The 22,632-nt window shown below is 36.7% G+C and overlaps 1 protein-coding gene across 6 annotated transcripts in view; it reads right to left on the minus strand.

Moving 5' to 3' along the window:
- Positions 1-22,632, minus strand: part of GRID2 (glutamate ionotropic receptor delta type subunit 2) — a 678,572-nt gene that overhangs the window by 207,741 nt on the left and 448,199 nt on the right. For all 6 annotated transcript variants that reach the window (XR_003960108.4, XM_030271715.4, XM_030271714.4 and 3 more), the window contains exons 5-6: positions 10,461-10,514; positions 2,370-2,543 (exon numbers count right to left, since the gene is read on the minus strand). Coding sequence is in view for 5 of the 6 variants with exons in the window: in XM_030271715.4 (XP_030127575.2) it covers positions 2,370-2,543; positions 10,461-10,514 (228 nt within the window). In the remaining variant the exon portion in view is untranslated. The remainder of the gene's footprint in view (positions 1-2,369; positions 2,544-10,460; positions 10,515-22,632) is intronic.

Here is a 22,632-nt window from a genome sequence, read left to right on the forward strand (position 1 = left end):
TTCCTGTTTCTCAAAATCAACCTTCCCTGTCACTACCAGAAGTATGCTTCGTTAATATCTGTCCTGATGAACAGAAGGGGGTTGTAATTTAAAGTCACTTTACACCTTTATTAATTTCCCACATAAATTTACTGGGGCATTTAATGCACTGCCTGGTGTCCATTACTAATCCCTTATTTTTTCTAAGTGTGTTAGGTTAAGGACTGGACGCTTGCATTACCAATAAGAATTTAACTGCATAACTATTAATGCAATTTAAAATTCAGATGTGATTATTTTATCCATAGTGTGGAAGAAAGGTACTTAGCATCAGATTAAGGATGAATGATTAATCTGGATTATCAGTGTTTATTTTATGTAAACCTATAATATTGCACATAGCTTTTAGACACATGGGTTACAGTACTAAATTCTTCTGTGAATCCAGTTTTTAATTTTCTGCATTAAAAATGATACAAATTTATAGAATTTGTTTCAATTAGGCCAGTTCCAAAGACACAGGGAGACATCTTCACCAGAATATTTTTCAGTGTTTTAATAAAGATGCTGAAAAAAAATTTATTTATTCACACAGACTTTAGGGGGAGTAACTCAGAAAAAAATAAATCAAGAAATTCATCCTTATATTTTCCAGAGAATGTTTCTGATTAGTCACACTTCGATGTCATTAAAAAAAAAAAGCTTTAGTAATTTCAATTTATAAACTGTTCCAGCTCCCCACTGGATTAGAAACTAATTTATAATATTGTTGGGTAGAACAAAGAAGAAGCAAACAAACCCCACAGCTACTCAAAGGACTGTGCATCATACAAAGGCAGAGGGGAAATTGTGTCAGACTTTTCCTTCCTTTCAGTTTATAATGTTGTCTCAGCTAAAATAATGAAGTACAGCCATCTCAGGGAAAGCATGAAAAAAGCAATTCAGCTGCACAGAGCAATTAAGAGTCCAGCTTCCATCATTCCTTTGAAGCAAAATACCAGGAAAGCTTCCAGTAGGAACAATGTAGCTCTCCAAGCTATAGGTAGATCATGACACATGGGTTAAGGTATAAGACCCAATCTAACAAATTAAATGGAATTTGCCAGTTGTTGAGACTAAACTTTGAATTCTAGAACTTATCTTTCCTGGATTCACATAACTGCTGAAGTGAAAATAAAAGTGAAGTTGAAGAGAAAGACAAATCAAAATGTAAAGCATCCCATTGACAGGTGACTCTTGTTTTCTGCCTTGCTGTAGTCAGGCAATTTGTTCATGAGAACTGCTCTTTGCACTCTCTGACTCCTGCACGCAATAACGCTCTCAGCTTGAGCACACTGTCCCTACGCTGCCAAAGCTCCCCCAGGATCATGCTGCCATGACAGAATGGCACGGCCTAAAGGATTTTTGCACTACTTAAACAGTCTGTAGATATATCCTATGCATCAATGGGCGTCACACAGCCCTACTTGCTTTGAGAACTCTAATAGGATCACTGTGTTTGCTGCTACAGCCAGTTTTTCATGTCATCAGTAATTGCTGGCTGGCTGTTTTGTGAACTAAAACTAGTGACACAAAGGCTCTTACAACTAGTCTGAATCAGGACAAGACCATCCACACTTTGTCCCTTAAATATTTTAATTTTAAACAGACACTCTTGAAGACCTCCCTATTTTCCTCCCATTGATTTCTGCAGAAATGTTCACAGAAAAAAAAAAAAAAAAAAAAAAAGTAAAATCAACAGATTAAGTCAATTTCACACTCCTGATTTGCCTAAGCTTTGTCATGATGAAACCCAATGAGAGACAGAGACAGAGAGGATTTGTTCTTGGAAAAACTATGTGAACTCAGGAGGACAGGGATCCTGTTGCTGAATTCCTGTGGTAGGGACCTATTATAGTTTAATTGTAGTTTGTGATTAACAACACTGAAAATAAGACCTCCTTGGAACTTCGACATAGATTTAGATGTATACACCAGGGCACTTGAAAAAGATTATGTGGGTGCTCCCAGGAAGCCTTTGTTATTGACAATATATTTGAGGGTCAGAGAAGCACAGCAGCTCAGGAGACATTGACTACAGGGATGAAATTCTTTTGGGTGAGATGACAAAAATAAAATTTAGCAGGGCAACAAAATGACTACCCTACTACCTGGAGACCAGGTAGCTTTTTTTGATGTTTATTGCTGTGGAGCAGGCAAGTTGTTGTTCATCAGACACATTCACTCCCTCCCCAACTCCAGGTATTTCCTTGTCATGCTATGAGCCCTTAAACCACATGTCGGAGAGGACATGAGAAGTAATTCTAAGTTACAGTAAGCCCCTGGGGGAAATCTTAGAAGTTATCTAGAAAGACGATTCCCAGGAGGGGATAGACTGGTATATGAGCTACCTCCATGCTTTGGGAGAAAGGGTCCTTCGGATCACACAGTGATGAAGATATTCTGTGGTTGCCACGGAAACAGCGCTGGCTTATGTTTTGGGGGACTGGAAATGTCTGTCGGATAATTGTCAACCTTCCAATTGACCTTCTCACCAGCTCCTGCACATCCACGTCATTTATTTCCTGAAAGATAAGGCAAGGGAGAGGATAGGCATGAGAGTCAAAATTCAGAAAGGTGACCACCAAATTATAAACAAAAAAAAAACCAAACTGAGTGGACCAAGGGGCCTCTGATTGACACACAGCTATTGTCCACAGCCTCAAAACCAATATGTGCATGCTCATTAAAATAACTGGTGGTATTAAAATACCACTCTTAACTGCAGAAGTTCAAAGTGTACTGTGCTCAAACCTCACCAAATATTTGTATTTTAATAGCTGTTTCATTTGGGGTTTTCTCTGCCTCTCCTTTTACCTTTTCTGATCTTCTATTTAAAACTGTTTCACAGCATCCTTGACAGATAACGTATAAATCAGTAGGAAGCCATAGCATGATGTATTTGTGAGTGCAGCATTGCTTAGGAGGAGTGAAGGTAGAGACAACATTTCATGCTTTAAGTGCTCATTTCCTAGATTCAGAATATCAAGAACCTATAAACAATGTGCTAGTTAGAAATCATTTACCAAAAGGGCAAAGGAAATGCTTAAGAGCATTCTAGGTGTAAATGTGCTTGTTTATAGCAAGACCTAATTTAAAACCAAAATTTTATTCCATAGGGTACCTATTAAGGCTTACAGTTGAACACTCAGCTCTACAGACAAATACTTAAAAGAAAAAATAACTAAGTAAAACCACCAATATTAAGCTTGAAGTATTAACTTTAAGACAGGTTAGGGAAACCAGAAAAGTATTTTTTAACATAGCATAAATTCCTGCAGGTTGGGAACATGGTATTTTACCCTGTTGAATTATGAGTCCCTGAGGGAAGTTGAATAAGAGGAACATGGGCTCCCAAGCAACAGCAACTGACTCCAACCTTCACATAAGAACTTGAACTTTAGTTAAACGTGTTTTTTTCCTGGTGATTCAAATAGCTGGTAGCTTTCAAAATAATTATGTGCCTGTATTTTCCTGTAAAATATTAGAAATAATGTAAAGTTTGTACCATCTTTTTAAGCAGGATCTCTTTCTCATCATGCTGAATTCTCTGTCCACAATCTGTCTTAATTACGAAGGCTGATGCCCCAAATTTCCAGACATGTAAAACTGTGGATATGCCCCCAGGAAGGGAGGTGGATCAAGAGGCTCCTATTGGCAGCCTGCACTTAATATTCCCTTGCACACAGCCACAGTTTATTGAATACTTTTGATTCTCATTTGTGTATTTATAGCTTTGTCATTTTTCAAAGGATACAGCACATCTGCATTGTTAATACCTGTAATGAAATGCCATCAACTTTTTTTGCCTTAGCTTCCTGATCTATAGCCATATTGAAGAATTTAGGAGACACCAGAATAGACTTGACCTAAAATTATGGACTCTTTCTTGCAGAAATGAAGCCAAGCTTTTTGAAAAAGCAGCTCTTTAAATGTTACAACAACAACCCCAGTTATTTTGGCTTTTTTTTTTTTTTTTTTTTTTTTGCTGTTCCAGTAGAATATCCTTTTATTATTTTTAAGGAACTACTTTGGATGTACTGGTATTCGTTTATTTCCATTAAATTTTGAAAGAAATATATGTGAGATGTAAATTATAACTTCTACTCTCTTGACTACTGTAAAAGTATTTTATTTGCCTTCACAGATTATAATAGTTTCTGAATTCATCTGTTATTAATGTTCTTTATGAAATGCATTTTTTTTTCTGCAAAGAGAAATAACATAGCATCAGCTGTGTTCAGTGTACTGTCTTGCATTTCAGGTTGATTATTTCTTAATGTACCACAGATAATGGCTTATCTCAGCTTAAGATGCTGTCTTTTCATTTAGCCTGTATAATTTCAGTAGCTGTGAGGTACAAAAAAATATATCATGCTGTTTTAGCAAAATATATATATTTTTATAATACTTTCAATATAACCATAAAGGAGAGCTCAAGAAACTTTTAATCTTGATTTTAAATTATATACTTTCTCAGAGGATTTAAAAAAAATTTGCCTGGTTTCATTACCCAGCATGCCCAAACCGTAACATCAAGAATATTGGACTCACACTAATGTAAAAACAGACACCTGCATGGCCACATTATATTGTCAAATACTACTTTAAAAGAGATTTTGACTTTCAAATCCTCAAGTATTTATCTTTCCTGACATAAAAGTGTATTTATGTTTTCTGCATTCAGCACTTTTTGATGCATTTTAAATAGAATGTTCTCATTTTAACCTCCAGGTTACTACCTCATGTCTTTATACATCACCTGGGAAATAACAACAGAATTAAAACAGCAAAGCCATTTTTATGTGGTGGCCAAGGAGGTACATAAACCTATAGATTAGTAACAGCTATTATTTTAAATGCTGATTATACCATAAATCCAGATTTTAGATTGACAACAAAGCAGTGCCATGCAACCCCAAATTCAACATTAGTAATTTGCTATGTATTTCTTTGTCAGTTTTTAAATACTTGGCATTGACTGAGTGACAAGTCTTTTATATAATGACTCTCCAATATCATCTCTCATTCTTGAATTTTGGATCTGACTTAAGAAAACTATATAAAGCAACTATTGTATGAGAGGAAACAATTTTCATTTGCACGTCAAAGGAGGATACAGTGTAATGGTATAAGGGAGGGAGATGAAATGTTATACAAGTGTAGAATGTCAAAAAAAATTAGAAAGCTGTCCAAGTTGAACTGAGCTGGCACCTGAATAAATTTAGGCTGGGTTATGTGAGGTTGTTTTTCTTTCATTTTTTTCTTTTTTTTTTTTTTTCCTTTATTTTTCTTTTATTTTTGGTTTGTTTGTTTGTTTGTTTTATTTTGTTTATTTTCTTTTTTCTTTTTTTTTTACATCAAAAATTCAATTTATAGTTCCAAGCCTTTCTTTTGCTGGTCTGAACTTGGAATTAAGGGGAGACTGTCATGTCACAAGTGGAACAAGGATAAAATTAGATTTACATTTCATCTAAGCAGGCAAACAAATAAGGAAAAAATGTGGATCTAAATTAACAACTCTTTACAGATTAATTAGGAAACAAGAACTGAAGAGGATCATCTTGATATATAAGGCAATATATAAGGCAAGGCTTCATTGGGAATCAAGACTACCTACTGGACATCTAATATTTGTCCCAGTATTTTAAGATAAGCAGCCCAGGCAGAGACTTACTATTTACCACCGAGGAATTGTACCAGCAGTGACACATGGAGGGGAAGAATTTATTTACATGCTCCTGTATTAAGCACCAAACAAAGGCAAAAATACCTTTTCTTATGAAAACATCTTAACTTTGGGCCAAGAAGATGGTTCCAGTATTTCTAATAAAGTGGACGCACACTATTTTCAAGTGCATGCCAGGACTTCATCACAGAAAATCCTGACACGCAGAGAGGGGAGCGTGTCTTCCTTCTCCAAAAGTCAGCAGAGGAAAAAAGGGTGGCTTAAGGCCTCTAGGCTGCCACTGCCCACACCAGAGAACATTTGTGCCCTTCCCAAACTTCTCAGCACTTTCTAAAGAGAAGCTGAGGTAAAGGCATGGCTGGATGAACCTCCAAGACAAGGAAAAGCAGATTTTGAACTGCATCATCACTTGATGATGTATCATGTACTTATGATGTACATGATGTACATATGTACATCATATGTATCTCTCTTATGTTTTTTTAGGCTTTGCAGAAAAGGATGAATAAAACCTGACAGGACAAGGAGAAACTAATTTTTAGCTTTCACAGAGAAAAAAAAAATCCAAGATTTTGGAGAAAGCAGGGTTCTCTCCATCTGTGCGTTAGCTCACACTGATGCCGGGAGCTGGCAACTTGGTTTCCCTCCTGTTCCAAAGAGGGCATCATTTCACAGAGACCCACCAACCCAGTGGAAAATGCAACAGTTCAAGTGAAGCTCTAATGCTATTATCAATCATTATCCCTATGAAAATGTTGAATGTAAATGAGCTCCTGGAACTGAGCTGTGATTATAGGACCTGATCTAACTGCTCAAGCTTGAAACATGGTTATGCTCTACACTCCCACTCACAGTGGAGTGCATTGGGCTTAAAACACGGTGAACAAGATGAATACCTGGGCCACGGACAAACCCTCTTCTAGGAAAAAGGCTTCATCAAAAAGAATACAACCTCTGAATACAACCTTGTAGGTCCCCCAATCCTCTCTTGTGTTATGCTGGGCAAACCTGTTGGACCTTTTCCCATAAATTGGTCTTTAAAAAGAGTCTGGAGATTTTTTAAATTCTTTCATCAAGAAGGAGTTTTTCCAGACTCCGCTGCCTCTGGTAATTAGAAACCTTTTAAGAACTTTTGACCTCAGTTTACGCATGCACAAATTGAATTAATTTGTTCTTGTGTCAACCTTGTCCTTTGGCTCTTGACAATGATGCATTTATTCACATTCTGTAAGTGTTTATAAACAGAGAGCACATCCTCTTTTAGTCTTTGTTTCATAGGCCAACCAAGCCAACCTTTCTACTCTCCTCTTACACAAATCAGCTTTTCTGCACACTCACTCAATTCTAATTCTAACAGATCTAGTCATAACTGGCCACATTACAGCAGATGAAATCCAAACAATCCTTTGTAAAGTAGCATTAATATTTTCACCTCCCATATTCCAACTCTAGGCAGTGGAAAGTGTTTGGGACTGTCCTTGAGTAAACAATAGCAATAAAGAACTGGTGGCAGCCTTGGGTATAGCAAGATAATAGTAAGGTAACCCTGAATTTTTTAACAAAGGAAAATGCTTGAGAGAGGTATGATTTAAAATGGAAAAAAAGAAAATTCTTGTGTTTAAAAAGAGCAAGGTAAAGTGATGAAAAACATACAAATGCCCTTCTTCGGCTCCACTAAATAAAAGATAAGTTTACTGTACAGTCGTGAATCAACAGTCATGAAAGAAATATCATTTTTTGTCCTGGAACTTTGAAGCTATATTTACTATTGTGCAGAGGAAATGAAGCAAGCAAAGACAGATAGACAGAGGGAGAGAGAGTGTGAGAAATCCATTCTCACATTTTGTTAAGGCATATTTGATCATGACTGCATTCAAATCTATGACTCCTGCAAATTTTAAATAAAGAACTGTAACATCTGCTTTAAGGCCCTGAAGAAACGAGAACATTTATTTGGAGAGCATTTCCTCAGCTGACTGTGTCGATCAGAAGTGATTTGCATTATTTGCTATGGTCTAATACGATGAATAATGTTTTAGCAAATTATGAATTCTTTCATTTTATGGGAACAAACCCCCTCCTCCCACACTTACATTATGATACACACTCTTCAAGAAAATTTGCTGTATTGCATAAAGTAGCAAGTAATGGGACAATAAAAATTAAGGAACTCTTTGCAGGCATTATAGCATTTAGAGTGAGCAATTAAAATAGCAGATGTTTCCTCACAAAGCCTAAGCAGATTTCTGATCACAAAACTGAGGGTGGTATTTGCTTCTGTATTGCTACAGTACATGAAGAAGATTGTATTCCCTTGGCACAGTGATGGAAAAGGAAAAACTATTCCAACTTCTTATGGTATCTCAAGGCAAGGAATTATTTGAATCAGATGCACAGTTTGCAGAACAACACATTTTCACTGTCACAGATAATTTTAGAATTTCAAATTAGGAGACCAGATAAGCATTGTTACAGTTACTTATTTGACAGTGTCATTTAGCCAATATAGGCACTCAGGCACAGATGTCTAAGCTGTGACAAAAGATCCACAGAAGCAACAAAATGGGCAGAGCTCTGAGATCATCTCCCAGTTACATGAAGGTACTGTGGCCATCAACAGGTAATGGATGACCACCTCAAACAGACTGGGACATAAAGATAGCTGGTTTATGTATCACACAGAAAGGGGCCCACAAATCTCTGCATTTCCAAATCCCGCACTGCCAAATAGAGGCATTGCAATCTCATTACTGAACTGGCAAAACATTGCAATAAGCAATTACCCAACATCAAACACTCAGGAAACATGTAGATTTCTGCTGTAATTTGAACACAGTGGCAATGAAAAATTGGGCAAAGCAGAACCCTTTATTGCTAATATTATTTCTGCATCCACATAATATTGAAATTATTTGCATTTTTAAACAAACAGAGCTAAAGCTACCTAGCTGGGAATATGGATTTAGGCCCAGAAGAAGATTAAGCTGAGATAACACTAGACATAGTCACCTTCTCTGAAAGAGTAAAGAGGAATTATTGAATGAGATGCAGAGACTTTAATGACAATGGTTTAGAGCAGTTTGTTGGAATGAACTTAATCACAGCTTTCGTCCTTTTCATATACAAGACTATCAGACTAAGAAGGGACGATGTACATTTCTCTGTGCAGATCATTCAGCTTTTCCTGCTGCTGGGACTGCAGCCCAGAGAAAGAGTTTTGGAGCGGAGAAGGCAGCTGAGTGGCAACCACTTTGATTGGTCTGCCATTTAATCTGCTGCAATGTGCAAATAACAATGCTTAAAAAGCAGTTGTTTTTTTTTTTTTTTTCCCATGGAGACACTAATTTCTGGATAAAAAGCAAAACGAAAGCATATATGCTAGGAATGGATCCTCAGTCTTGTTTTGTTTTTTGGAGGGTGAAGGAGCTGAAACAGCTAAAAGCAAGCACTTTCTTTAGATCTTTTGGAAAGTATGTAACATTTAAAACAAAAAATCAATGGCAGTGTCTTTAATTTGAACAGCAGGCTAAAATATAATCTTTGTCTAAGCTGTCTGATCTACTGGTTACAGAGGACAGCTTTATGATGCTCTTCTTAAAATACTCTGTTGACTCGGAAGTGAATTCTAGTTTAATCAGACATGAAAAAGAAAATATGTATGTTGTTCACATGACCACCTGCAGATTAAAGCTGGATTCTCTCCCAGCAAAGCCCCATTCCATGCTGGAAAATACACACAGTACTAGTTAGGAGCAAGGCAAGGCCCAATTTAATGGTTATGCTGGGCCTGGCTTGTTTACACAGCATTTCCAGAGACATATTTTTCTCCAAAGTAAACTGGCTAAAAATCCACTCGTTTAGCACAGCATACTAATGAAAATCCAATAATTAAGTATGAAAACAGAAGTGGACAGTAAGTCCAGATAGCATGACATGGAATTTACATGCAGTCTATTATTCTGAGAAGATACAGGAGTTGAATGATTAGCATGTTAGGAGATAGCCATCTACTCTGACAATCCCGCTATTTTAGACCTAAATTATTTTTTCAAAAACCTGAATGGTGTCAAACCTGAACTGCAGTGTTCAATACTTCATATACCAAACTACTTCACATATTGACTTGTCATATTTTACCTGACAAGTTTTCATGGGAGAACTTATTTCACAGTCTAAAAGCAGAATCTCAATCTTACTTTCTTTTTTTTTCCCTTTATGAACATTTATATATGACCTAATCCAGAAGTCTACCAAAGAGCCTCCCCCTAATATCAACAGGTTTGGATATCAACCATGATGGAACATTTGGTGAATTCATAAAGGAAAGGAAAACATGAGATTTTATTATTAATATTATTTTGATTATTAAGAAAAAAAAAATCATCAAAATATAAACAAAATGCAAGGACTTTACCACAAAAGATTACATATTAAAAAATGTCTTAAAAATCTTGTGAAAACAGTCAGCTCAATTGTGAACTCTCAAGATATAATAATAAATAAATAAAGGGGATTTTTTCAGTTTATTTTCCATTTATTCATGAAGGGACTTCCATTTCAAACAGGCAAGAAAAAACAGCAAAGTCCAAGAACCTGTCATTCTACTTTTATTAAGCAACATCTATTCCCTCAGTGCCCTTGAACTTTGTCACAGCTATTGCTTCCTGTTGGCAAAGTGAGAATCAGCATGAGTATTGTCAGTAAGGCTGAAAACAGGGTTCATGGTCCACAACAAAGTTAATTTGACAGTTACCTCATTTATAATGATCCAGTGACAGTCAAAAGCAACCAAATTAGTCTCCACGACCTGAAACAGAGAACAAACCAGCTATCAGTCAGCTTTCTTGTGAAAGCCAGAAAAAAAAAATAAATAGATGCTCTCTATAAATGACAAAAACCAAAGCACATGCTCTCTAGAACTTTTGCTATTGTACTGAGGATAGAGAACCTTTAGCACCATTCTGCAGAAGCATTTGTGTTATTGTTTGACTTGCCAATTAAACTTGGAAGTACATTTCATTGCCAGCATCACAGGAAAGAATATGTTTCAGTTGACTGATGAGAAAAATGAAAACATTTTTGCCTTAGCACTGTGTGTTGAGAGGAAGCAACAGAGAGGAAGGCAGAAAATTAATACCAAGTGACTTTTGTAAGATTTCTCTATTTCCTGCTTCTAAGGCCTTTCTAGTGCATACCTAATCTGAAAACCTCTGAATTAAAGAAAAACAAAACAAACCCAAACCAAAAAACCCCACATGGCAAATGCTAGAGTTCACAGAAGTGCAAGGAGCAGGAAGGTTCTCCTCAGAAAGAGGGCTGTCACGGGGATGATGAATTATAGCCTGTCTCAGGTTCCATGCACAGAAGGCCTCTCATCCTCCTCTCATACATCTCCTCCTTTCCTTTGCTGAAAATTTTTCAATGACCTGCCTTCATGCCAGACTGAACATGTGCTTCCTAAATCATCTTTCACTCACTACCTTCCCTCCTTTAATCCATTACATGTTTGTGGCAAGTCACTTTTGAACCCACTTCATAGTGCAAATGAAGAGGATAAAAACACACTTGTTCCTCTTTCATTAGGTAGGAAAGAAATCATTGACAAAAGGGAGGCCAAAAACAAACTCTGGAAAAAGCTGGACACCCGTAATTTTTTTTCCTACATTAAATCGAACTAGGATTAACATGCAAATAGTGTTAAACACAAATTAATTCCATTTTATTTGTATAGTTATCATGCTCATCTTGATTCACAACTCAAAATTACTGGGTACTTAAAACTGTATTGAATATCCCCTTAAAAAACACAAAGAAAAAAAAAGAAAAACAGAAGCAAATTTTGGAACTGACAGTGTTTAAATGTTCAGTTAGATGCCTAGTGCTGGGGTCTTATTACTTGGCCCATTGGCTTTTAATGACAACCAACAGAAAAAGCACTTGTCAAGGATGGTGGCAATTTATACTGTGCCATGTTCAAAGGAGAACAATTTAACTGGCCACAAATTTAAGAGTATCAAAAAACCTCACACTGATAACCCTCATTATTAATTCAAAGGCTATTAGAACTGAGGTCACTGCTTGTTTAGCAGAATGATAAGGAAAAAATTGAAATTCTGATCTGGAGAGACTTGGGTGAGGGGAAAGCAAGAGCAGCAGTATATGACTGATTCCTTATTTGAAATTCTCACAGCAGCAATCAGAAATAAGGGAGATTGAGAGCCATAGCTGCTAATGTGGTTGTGGAAAACGTCAGTAGCATTAGCAGGAATCGGGGTCCTTAATTTATGTGGAATTCAACAGTTAAAATCAACACGATCTTTTGTTGCGTTGCTTTGACATTTTCTTGAATTCTTCACTGTAGGCATAGTTATTCAATATATGTAGGCATAGAATTCAATAGTTAAATCCAACATGATATTTTGTTGTGTTGCTTAGGCATTTTCTTGCATTCTCCACAGCACGTATAAAGGAATAGGATAGAAACTGAGTAACTGTGATAGGAGGCAGCATAACAGACTGAGCCAGGATGCCTGAACTGGAGCGTGTCTGCCCTGATCAGATTGCTCATAACAAACCAGTTGGAATACAACCACACCCAGGAATCAAAAAAGGTCAAAAGAGGACAGAGTAGTAACAAAATTCTCAAAGGAGCATTTGCTCCTCATATAAACGTCCAAAGCATAGAAAGTTTATCCCATTTACAACATAAGCTGTCATTTAATTTTTCCATAAAACAGGACAAAACAAAGACTTACTAAAGCTGGAACAATTCTGCTAGTCAATCTACATACAGTTCTGCTAAAAGCAAGCAGAATTATATTAAAAAAAAAAAAAAAATGCAGCACAGTCAGCATGTTTTCTGATTTCTTGTCAAGTTCCTAGCAACCTTGTCCTTCCTAACTTTTGGCTCTGGGATGTCCTTCTGGGAACGTCTGCCCTGCTGTAACTGCTCTGCTCAAGATGAGGTCTCCTAAGGTTCCTGTGGCTCCAAGGCAATCTGCCAGTGGCAACCTTGAATCAAGTCTCCCAGTGGTGGTAGGAAAATTACAATAACTGTGTTTCACAAAGGGCTCCTAAGCTCTTTCCCTGCTTCCAAATGGCAGTAAACCAAAAATTCAGATTTAAGGAATCCACAAACTGAAAATTTACATTTTATGTTCACTTTTTATTAATGTGTTACAAGTGGGCCAGATAATTTCTTTGTGCCTGACGCTTGAGTTGATCATATTTTCATGTATTGTGTCTCCCATTTTTGCTTCAGTTCATCTAGTTTATTAGTAAATATTTGCTTTGGAGTACCTACTTTGCCCAGATTTTCAGCTTTCAATCAGAGAACATCTTTTCAGTTGAATATGGTCCTAAGTGTCACTGGTTTTATTATGTAAAGCTCACAGACCACTTAAGCCAGTCACTGGAAGAGGCTGCCTGGTCTCACAAGCCACTCGCATTATTTCAAGCAGCTCAGGGTACCTGTGACAGATTTATTCACAATTTGCAAATAACAAGATGAAGTGAACCCATTTTTTAGTTACAGTTGAAACTGCTCAGCAGAAAGATCATGTTTTATCCATTAAACTTTATGCATTCATTAATTTACTTAATACTAAAAACATTTTCAAAAAGCATACCTCAAATTGGAAAGTGTAGTTTAAGAGACACTCAAACTAAAATATTCCAAATTTAGATGGGCTGCAAATAGTCCCTGATTTAAAAACTCACTTTACCTTTCAGTCTGCTAGAAGCTGCTCTTTGGCATTTTCCTTAGCCCATCTACCCAAAGCTTGTTCTGGTATTGACAGTTGCTGAAAAAGATGACTGATAATGCCCTGAGAAATTTGCTAGATTTTTAAGATAGATTTACACCTGAACTAGGATTCAGCATTAGGTTGGGATTTCAAGGCCATATTTTCATCCCTGGATGATTCAGCCTTATCTCTCACAAAAGAGCTGTTCATTTCAGCAGCACCAAAATGCTGCATCTCAGACTCTCCCTTCTTCACATTCCTTCTGCCAGCATGGCCTTTATTATAAATTTAATTTACCTTAAAGTTGGCAGTGCACATTCTGACTGTGTCTGTAGGAATTGCAGGACACTATGATGTTATCATCATCATTAATAACCTCCCAATATTTTCCAATTATTGTGCTCTTATGTTTTCCAGTGTAGATAAATGCACCGGCATATCTACTGTTTTACAAAAAATAAATAAATGCAATGCTATGCACACCTTCAGTTTTGATGCTTGAGGGAAAAAGTTGCTCAATCCTAAAGTTTCCTGCAAATTCTAAGAGTAATCATATGCATAACCTTACCATCAGAAGATTATCTCCATCAGCAGCTATTAAGCACTAATCTGCAAGAAGAAGACTATAATAAATCAGTTTTAAAAACCCCCAAACTGTCTAAAGTCAGCAGTAACACAACCTAGATGCAATTATTCATCAGTACAGCAGTCATTACTTGCACACAGCAGGCCTTTACAGTCATGACACAATGTTCCAGAATGCCCTTGTCTATCTACTGCATTTGCTATACTCTTTACTTTAAAAAGTCATTGTATTTTTGTATAGAATGGATGATAACAAATAAGAATGAAGTGAAAAAACACAAAACAAAACAAAACAGCACGGCTAGGTCTGCTTAAAATTGACCATAACCTAAAAAGCACAAACAGCAGAAGTATTAAAAGGCAGTTTTGCAGCAGGTTTCTATGCCTAATATGCCCAGAATTGTAAAACAAGTATTTTCTATCTGATTGATGATCTTTTTCTGGTTGAAATTCATATCTGCATGCATACCAAGTGAGCTGGCATGAACTTGTGCTCTGTGCCAGGGAAAAATGAATGTAGAGAATAATGCTTACAAGTGCATAAGGGCAGTAATGAAAAAGAAATCTGAAATCTTGTATTTTAGAAGTAATAAAACAACTTTATTGGGGCATGTAGGAGGTTGGGGCTTCAAGACCTCAAGCATTTGAATACAATGCAAGTTTCAGATTCATCACTTGTTCTGCTGGTTCTGTGACAGGACGCAGTGCTGTATCCTCCCAAAAGATAAGGGACAGATTGGCAATTTCCATACAAAACAGAAGGCAGGTGAACCTATTGTTTATGCAGCTCACCTCTTAAGCTAAAACTGAGAAACACTAGAGTGTTCATTCATAATGAGGGATGAACACCAAAATTCTACACAGATATTAAATGGAGGAAAGTTGACACTTTCTAAAACAAAAAAAACCATGTACTTATTTGACAAGTTCTCATTTCACACGTCCTCTAGGGGAAATCGCACAAGCTGTGTGTTAATAAACATATAAAGCTATAGGTCAATGCAAAAAGCTCTCTGAAGCTAAGCAGAGCTGCTAGCCAGGAGAGCATTAGGAGAAAGCATCATATATCCCTACCCTGTTCTTACTGCTCCTTTAGGCATTCAAGCCATGTGTGGAGGTAGACACTTCGGTCTAACCCAAGACAGCTGCCTTTGAGCTTCTAAATAGAAGTTGCTTTCTTAACTGTGATGAGTGGGACTACCAGTAGCTAAAGGAAGCAGAATTTATTAATTCTGTATTGACTATACTGCAGTTCAGACTTTATTTATTTACTAAAAGGGAAAATATTTGAAAGAATCCTCCACCCCAAAAAGCACTTGGTGCTTTGGAGGTGCCATCTCTGCTATTCCATTGAGTACCGCCATTTGTAATCAGAACTTGGGGGTGAACTGGGGAGCTGTGTTTAAGTTTAATTCCCATTGCCGCTGATCCCTTCCTGTCTCAGACAACTAAATCAGTGTCAGAGAACAAGCAGAGGACAGCCTATTAACTAACTCCTTCAGAAAACTACTTTCCTGAATTCATCATTTTTTATCTATAGACTGTTGGTATTCAATTATTTATAATGCCATATCACATAATTCTCCATTATTAAGATTCAAAGCAGCAAGTTAGCAGGCCAGTTCTGAAATAGACCTTATGAAATTGTGGAAAAGCTGAAAAAGAAAATAACTCTCTACTCACTCAGCCCCTTCTCAGACACAGAGAGCTCACACTTGAGTATATGAAAAACATTGAATATATGGAAACAACCATTAGCTGCATAAATCCTTGCAAAGGATTTATTAACTGCAGCAAAGGATACAGTCTGTCAAGTATGCAGTGCTATTCATGCACAGTCTCAGAAATCCACAGCAACAGACACAAAAGATCATTCTTAACATCTTTGTAACTTTAGAAATATGTTCATGTCAAGATCCAGCAGTTCTCCTAACACCCTATTTAAATCAAACTCATGCTTCATGAGGAAGGTGTTCCACTTATTGAAACATGGATGCTATTGAACTGATGAGCACGAACATAGATGAAACAGAAACTAATTTTCTTTTTCTAAAGAATTCAACTACACACTGAGGGAGATTTAGCAGAGAGCACAAAAATGCTGCCAAGATGACAAGTGATGAGCAAGGACAAATCATCTGTCATTGGCAGCAACTCCAGAACTTCTGAATCTTTGGAAGAGCTTGACAATTTGTCATAACTATTTCTATTGTTCACACTCCAACCTTTAAATGGCCTAAATGCAAGACAATCTAAAGCAAAAGTAAAGCAGCTGTAGTGCCAGCATGCAAGGTTTTTCCATGTGCAGTAGTAAGCAAAAAAGAAAAGAGGCTTTTTGTCAAAAAACCCCAAGTAATTTAATGAGAAATTAAATCAAAAATTATCTACATCACTTTTTTTCTTATAGATATGGTCCCACAAGTGTGGGCAAAAACTGCAAGATACAGATGATAAAGGAAAATTAATCCTTTCCTTTACAAAGGAAATACAGGAAAACCATTCTGGATTTTCAAAATTTAGCCTCACACGTATGCAGCTAGTCAGACAAACTTGCAAACAGCCAAGCAAGCAGTAATGTTGCATGGAAGCAAAGATCCTTACAAGCCAGGCCATCTCAAGTATCTCCTGTTTGAAGCACAGAGAAGAGCTCCCTGGCTCCTGGTTTACCTGTGCTACAGCCGGCGCTGTTCTGTGACAAGGCACCCAGAGGCCATGGATCCTTTCTCAAAATGTTGAAGGGAACTGTCTTGAACTAAAGCTTGCTTTTCTGTTAACTTTCTGCTCCACCAGGAGCTGCAGTACTGACTGTGAATCTTTCTGCTGGACCACTGCAGAGCAAACCACACTTTCTGTTTTTTTTTTTTTTTTTTCTCAAAAGCCAACAAGATGGCATTGCATAGCCAATAGCTCTGGGAATGGCTAATATTGGAATTATTTAGAAAGTGATTTAGAAAGTTTCCCAAGAGTTGAGCTGGGAAACCAGGTTCCTGCTAACCTGTCCCAAACACTGCCTGCTTACAATATGTCCAAAACATTGTAAGGTTTTACAAACTGGACTGCATTCTTCCAAGACTGGAAGACTGATAAAATGCTTTCATCCAATATCTCTAGATTTGCTGTCCATGTCTTTTCATGGACAAGCCTCTTGTAGTCACCACCACTGTTTTACAGGTGAACAGGTCTTAACCTAATTTTCTCCCCCAGGGGCATAGCAATTTGCAGATCACTAAGAGATGATAAAAAACCAGACTTCCAATACACACATGTGAGACAGGAAGCCACTCCAATTCAACCCTGCTCCCTCCCCCTCTCCAAGAAAAGGACAACCAAACAAAAACCAACAACAAAGAAGTCAGAGGCCATTTTTTAACACGATATTTAACTAAAGATATTAGCATTGGACTAGTGCGAGCATTCAGAGCAGTCTCCAATAGCATAGATATCTTCACTAGGACTGGTATGTAAAGCAAAATATGGAAGTAAAAGAATATTAAATAGCAAAGAAAGTTAAGTGGTAAACTGAAGACTACCTCAACTGATCAGAAGTTTAGAAAGGTAAAAGCATGGAGTTGTACTATTCAGTATGTTGTACTAGGTTAGACACCAAAGGACTAATTCATAGAGACCCTCAGGTAGGTTTTTGCTTATTTTCACTTTTCTTCCTTCTAGCTCCTAGTTCATCGAACCACCACCATTATATCAGGCTGTTTGCTCCCTTTCTTCCTTCTGGTGCCACAGCAAGTTCTTTCTGTGCTTTCACTCTTAGCCTTTGAGCTTTTCAGTAGGGAGATTAGTTGTTGATTTATAAAGCTCATTCTTACACACTAGAAACTAAAGCTCATTCTTACACACCAGAAACTAAAGCTCATAAAAATCTCTCTTCACCAAAAGCAATATTTTTGTAATCTAATTTTAACCTCCACCCATTTCTGCTCTTGAGAGAGGAAAAAAAAAAAAAAAAACCACAAACCACACATGGATATACATATTTTTGTTTTTCTGGACAATCACCTCTTTCAGGGATTCCTTTCCTTGACATTCCTTACAAGAAAAAGCAAGCAAGCAAGCAAGCAAACAAACAAACAAACAAACAAAAAAAAAGCCCCCAAAAACACACCAAAGAAAACCATCAACCACTGGGTGAAACCTGGTAGAGACATTTATTAATGATTAGAAAGCAAACTTCTACAGCATTGGAGGAGGCAGGTGGAAATTGTCTTTGAGACTCCTCCTAAGGATGGGTGATACAGCTGCACTGGCTTCATTTGCTTTTCTCATGAAAATGCATTTCTTTTAAAAATAAATTGTTGAAGCACTTGAACAGTTTTCCACTTTTTCAGATTTATCTCAAACGATTATACTTTTAAAATAAAAGTATTGGGTTATTCCACTATATAATTAGTTTTATATTGACTTGGCTTGCCATCATAACTACATCTGAAATGAGTCAAGCTTCAGGGAACACTTTGTATCTTCTGCCCTAAGATTTTAAGAGATGGAGATTGTTAAAGTACAGAAATCAGCCACATGCTAAAGAAAACAATTAAATATTCAATAAAAGTAAATAAAGGCAGCATTAATACTTCACTGAGTTTGACCACAGGCCTGTCCTGAGAGCAAAATAAAAACACATTCTGTCTAGTAGAAATGGCCTTTTTAAAATGATTCATTTCCTTAATCACTGAGAAAACGAATAATGTATATTTTAGAGGTGTCTAAACCCATGCATCTTTCTGAAGTCAGCCTGTAGACTGTAAGTTTAAAATAAAATAACTATAAACAATTTACGTATCTTTCATTTTAAGGATTATTTTATTCTTAGTTGGTTTTCTTACTTCCAAGTTTGTGCTTTGATTTATATTCCTATTATCCTTCTGAAAAGTGCTTACAATGTCTGCTCTGGGAAAAAAAAGAAACAACCCAAAACCAAAACAAACCACCACATATTTTTTCACAAGTTCTGAAACTACTTGGCTTAAACTCAGACCTATGAGCACATTCTCCTACCTGCACTGCAAGACAGTTGCAAGAAAGCAGAATAATGGTGTTCTTAATGAACAATAATGTACCTTCCACCTGGAAACTATAAATTTCAAAGTAAAAAACTGACTCAAATTATCATGGAAATACAGAAATTCAGATTCATTACTGTCGAGTGGTTGCCTGTACCTATCTTTCTTTTTATGAACTAGATTCTGTTTATAGTGATAGTACTAAATTGGCCCCTGAGGATCTCTTGTTCTTTATCTGTTTTTTGCTTTTTTGTGGGTTTTTTTTTTTTTTTTTAAGCCAAATTCTATTTGAAAATTGAAGCAGAAAACTTGAGTATTTGGCTTGGACAGGGGCTTTGAATCAAAGTGGTTGTCAACACCTTTGAAATTGAAGAACCAAACATAAGCCTGAATCTATACAACAGTATCAAATTTTCTTTATTATTATGGATTAAGAGCTGGAGTCAGAGACTTCTCCCAGCTGTGGTGTTTGTTTTAAACTCCTCACCATCTCCTACATGCAGACACTCAGGAGCTACCCTTTCAGTGAACTAACCCAAGACTGAAGGCTGTTGACAAGTCCTCTAAAAGATGGAAAATAATTGCCTTACTGGTTTTGATGCCTTTGCAACTGCCTTCTCCAAGGCCAGAATCTTTCCACAACAGTGCAAGTCATGGATTAATGAAGCTTTGTCACAGATTTACAGTCACTCCATCTGCACATATAAATTATTTTTCTAAGCAGAAAATAAAGTTCAGTTCTTAACTTTAACCTCTTGCAGACTTTATAGGCAGCATCTGATTTATTCCAAGCCTTATTAACTTGAAGAAAGCTTTCAAACTGTTAATGTGACATGAGAAGTTCAGACAAACACTCATTAATTCAATGCTTTAATTTGAAGAGGAAAAAGGAATGCCAATTTGAAAATGGACTTTTCTTTAGTCTTCCTTAGTATCATGTCTACTAGTAAGAGAGCTCTGGAGGCTAAAAAAAAATACAGATGATAAAATGGTATCTGTCATAATTTCAATGTATGCTCCTTTGTCAGCTCATATGAAAATATGCAAATTCATACTTACTTCCTCTTTAAACATATACCTATTGAGAATCATGATTAACCAAAGTTTCCATTTTAGCAAGGCAATGAACATTTAAGACTGAAGAAAAATACACTTGTGAGGCACAAGATTCCTTCCCAGAGTGAATTACTCTGGGTCGACTGCACTCAGTGAAAGGAAAATGGATTAAATAAAACTTGTAAAGGAATCATATAAAGGTTGGATTTTAAATAACCTCTACTTTCTCATCCATACTCAATTTTATACCTCAGTACTTCTATAGATTGTAGTACAGTTACTCTTCCTTTACGCCAGTATAAATTAAAAGAATATCAAATTAGGATGGAAATCACTGTCAGAAAGAGGCTGAAGAATAAGGGCTTTGAGGAGGAATGTGAATTTTTGAAGTAGAGAACAGAAGTAGCAGAACAGGGTGCCCAATTCAGGCACAGGACTATTTGGTAGTAGGAACAAATACTTTTAGACTGCTATTGCTTAAAAGCAAGGAAACAGAAAAACTAAAGATATAACAACAGTTTTCTTAATAGCAGCCATTTTCCACAAAAAAGCTTCCTGCCCAACCAAGGTACCAGCAGTCCATATTCATAAAATATGGATTAAAGTTAATCTACTCAATTTGGCCCATTCTTGTTGATTGTTTTTTGATACTAAGTGTGGGTGCCATTGTTTTTAAAGTTTAGAAACTATTAAACAAATTGATTAAATTAATATATTCAAATTGAAAACAGAAGGCTTAGTTCACCTTTACCTCATTTTTTTCTTTTTCCCCCAAGAAAAGCAAAGGACTATTTTAAGGCCAGACCCTCTGAATTGCTTGGCATCTGTAAGTTACTCAGATTTTCCTCAAGAGGGGCTGCATGGTGCTGAGTGCCTTTGAAAACTTGCCCATTCTATTCAGTGTTTTAAATATTATTTGAGTGCCCTGAAAATCCAGCTCTGATTATGCTGGCAGTGCATTGTTAATTTTATTAGTGATAGCGAAATTTGGTTTCAACTCCTTTTACATCTGTTAGTAAACTCGAGATTTAGTCTGACTGCCTATCAGGGAAAATGTTTAACTTTATACACTACAGAATATAGCAGTACTGCTCTTTTTTTTTCTTTGCTGTCTGCCTTAAGAGCAATTCTTGCCAAACATCAGACTGGCATTACTGAAACAGAAAGTATTTCATTTTCCTATCACAGGCATTATTAACAAAGGTCACCATTCAAGTGACAAAATATCGCTAAAGCCATCAGGTCTTTTTGCTCTTCAGCTTCGTGGTGGTGCCTCTCCTGTCATTTCACATATCTGTAGAGAACAACAGTGGCAGAGGTTCAAGTGATATAGCCCTCATTTCTGACTTGCACATAAACTTAGCATTCAGCTCCTTTCCAAGCACACAGGCTGAAAGCATTTTTTTCTTGCAATAGGAGTTCAAGATTCAGGAGCAGTTTAATGGAGTTCTAACTGGCTGCAGGCTTGACGCTCCCTATGAAAAACATCCTATCAAAAACACATGTGCAATGACAAAGTTCTAAAGACATGGAAAATATTCAGGTCACCAAATTGCAAAGCCCAGTGGCCATTTTTGTTTCTGTGCTTCACAAGAGATGAACAAAGTACATCACTTTTACGAAAGGTCCAAAGGCATTGCAGGCCCAGAAGGTCTGCACAAGGACTCACTGAGTCTTATAAAGGGCATGGATCAAAACAGCAGCCTTTCCTTTTTCTCATAATGGCTCTAATTTTTCCTAATAAACTATCTCTAAATTTTGTGAAATTGAGCTATTGCTTCTGAAAGTAATTCAGCCAGTCAACTACATGAACCCAGACCATAATTTAAAGATTTTTATAAGCCATGTGTATCCTAACATCAACCATGCAACACAGTTCAGATTCATCTTTCTGAAAAATCCTTCTGGCCATATATCTGTCTGCAGACCTTCAATCTGAAATCCTTCATATATGTCACTGAAGGTTATGAAAAACTGATGTTCAAGGCGAATACAAAGTACTCTCTGTATTACCACAATTCTCTAGCAGCTGATGGTTAAGCTAACAGAAATATAACAACTCAGCAGAAACTGATACAGGTTAAAATACATTTCAGCTCTATAAAGAGAGAAAAATCGATATATTTTTCATCATGGTTTAATGCTGGTTTAAAAGCTTCACACAGTAACTGCATCTAGATGCAAAGAGTCCAAGCAATACCAATCCCACAGACACTGGAGATACAAACATACCAGAATTACAGGCTCAAGCACACCTGAAGCACAACTGCAGCTGGGACATTGGATCATCTCTAAAATGGGACAGATCCTAAAGATTGAAAACTTTATCAGTGAAACAATAGCACAAGAAGCCAGTATGTCTTCTATTACAGAAAAAGATAAAACTTTCCAGACATCAAGTATGGTTATTCTAAATACTTCTCATTTGTTATCACAAAGAAAATGCAGAGGAATTGCAGGAGAGGCAAATGTTGCAATCATAAAAACACAGAAAACTGGAAACATTTAACATGCACAGTGTAATTTG

Source organism: Taeniopygia guttata, chromosome 4 (assembly GCF_048771995.1).
Source record: "Taeniopygia guttata chromosome 4, bTaeGut7.mat, whole genome shotgun sequence".
Taxonomy (NCBI): Eukaryota; Metazoa; Chordata; class Aves; order Passeriformes; family Estrildidae; genus Taeniopygia; species Taeniopygia guttata.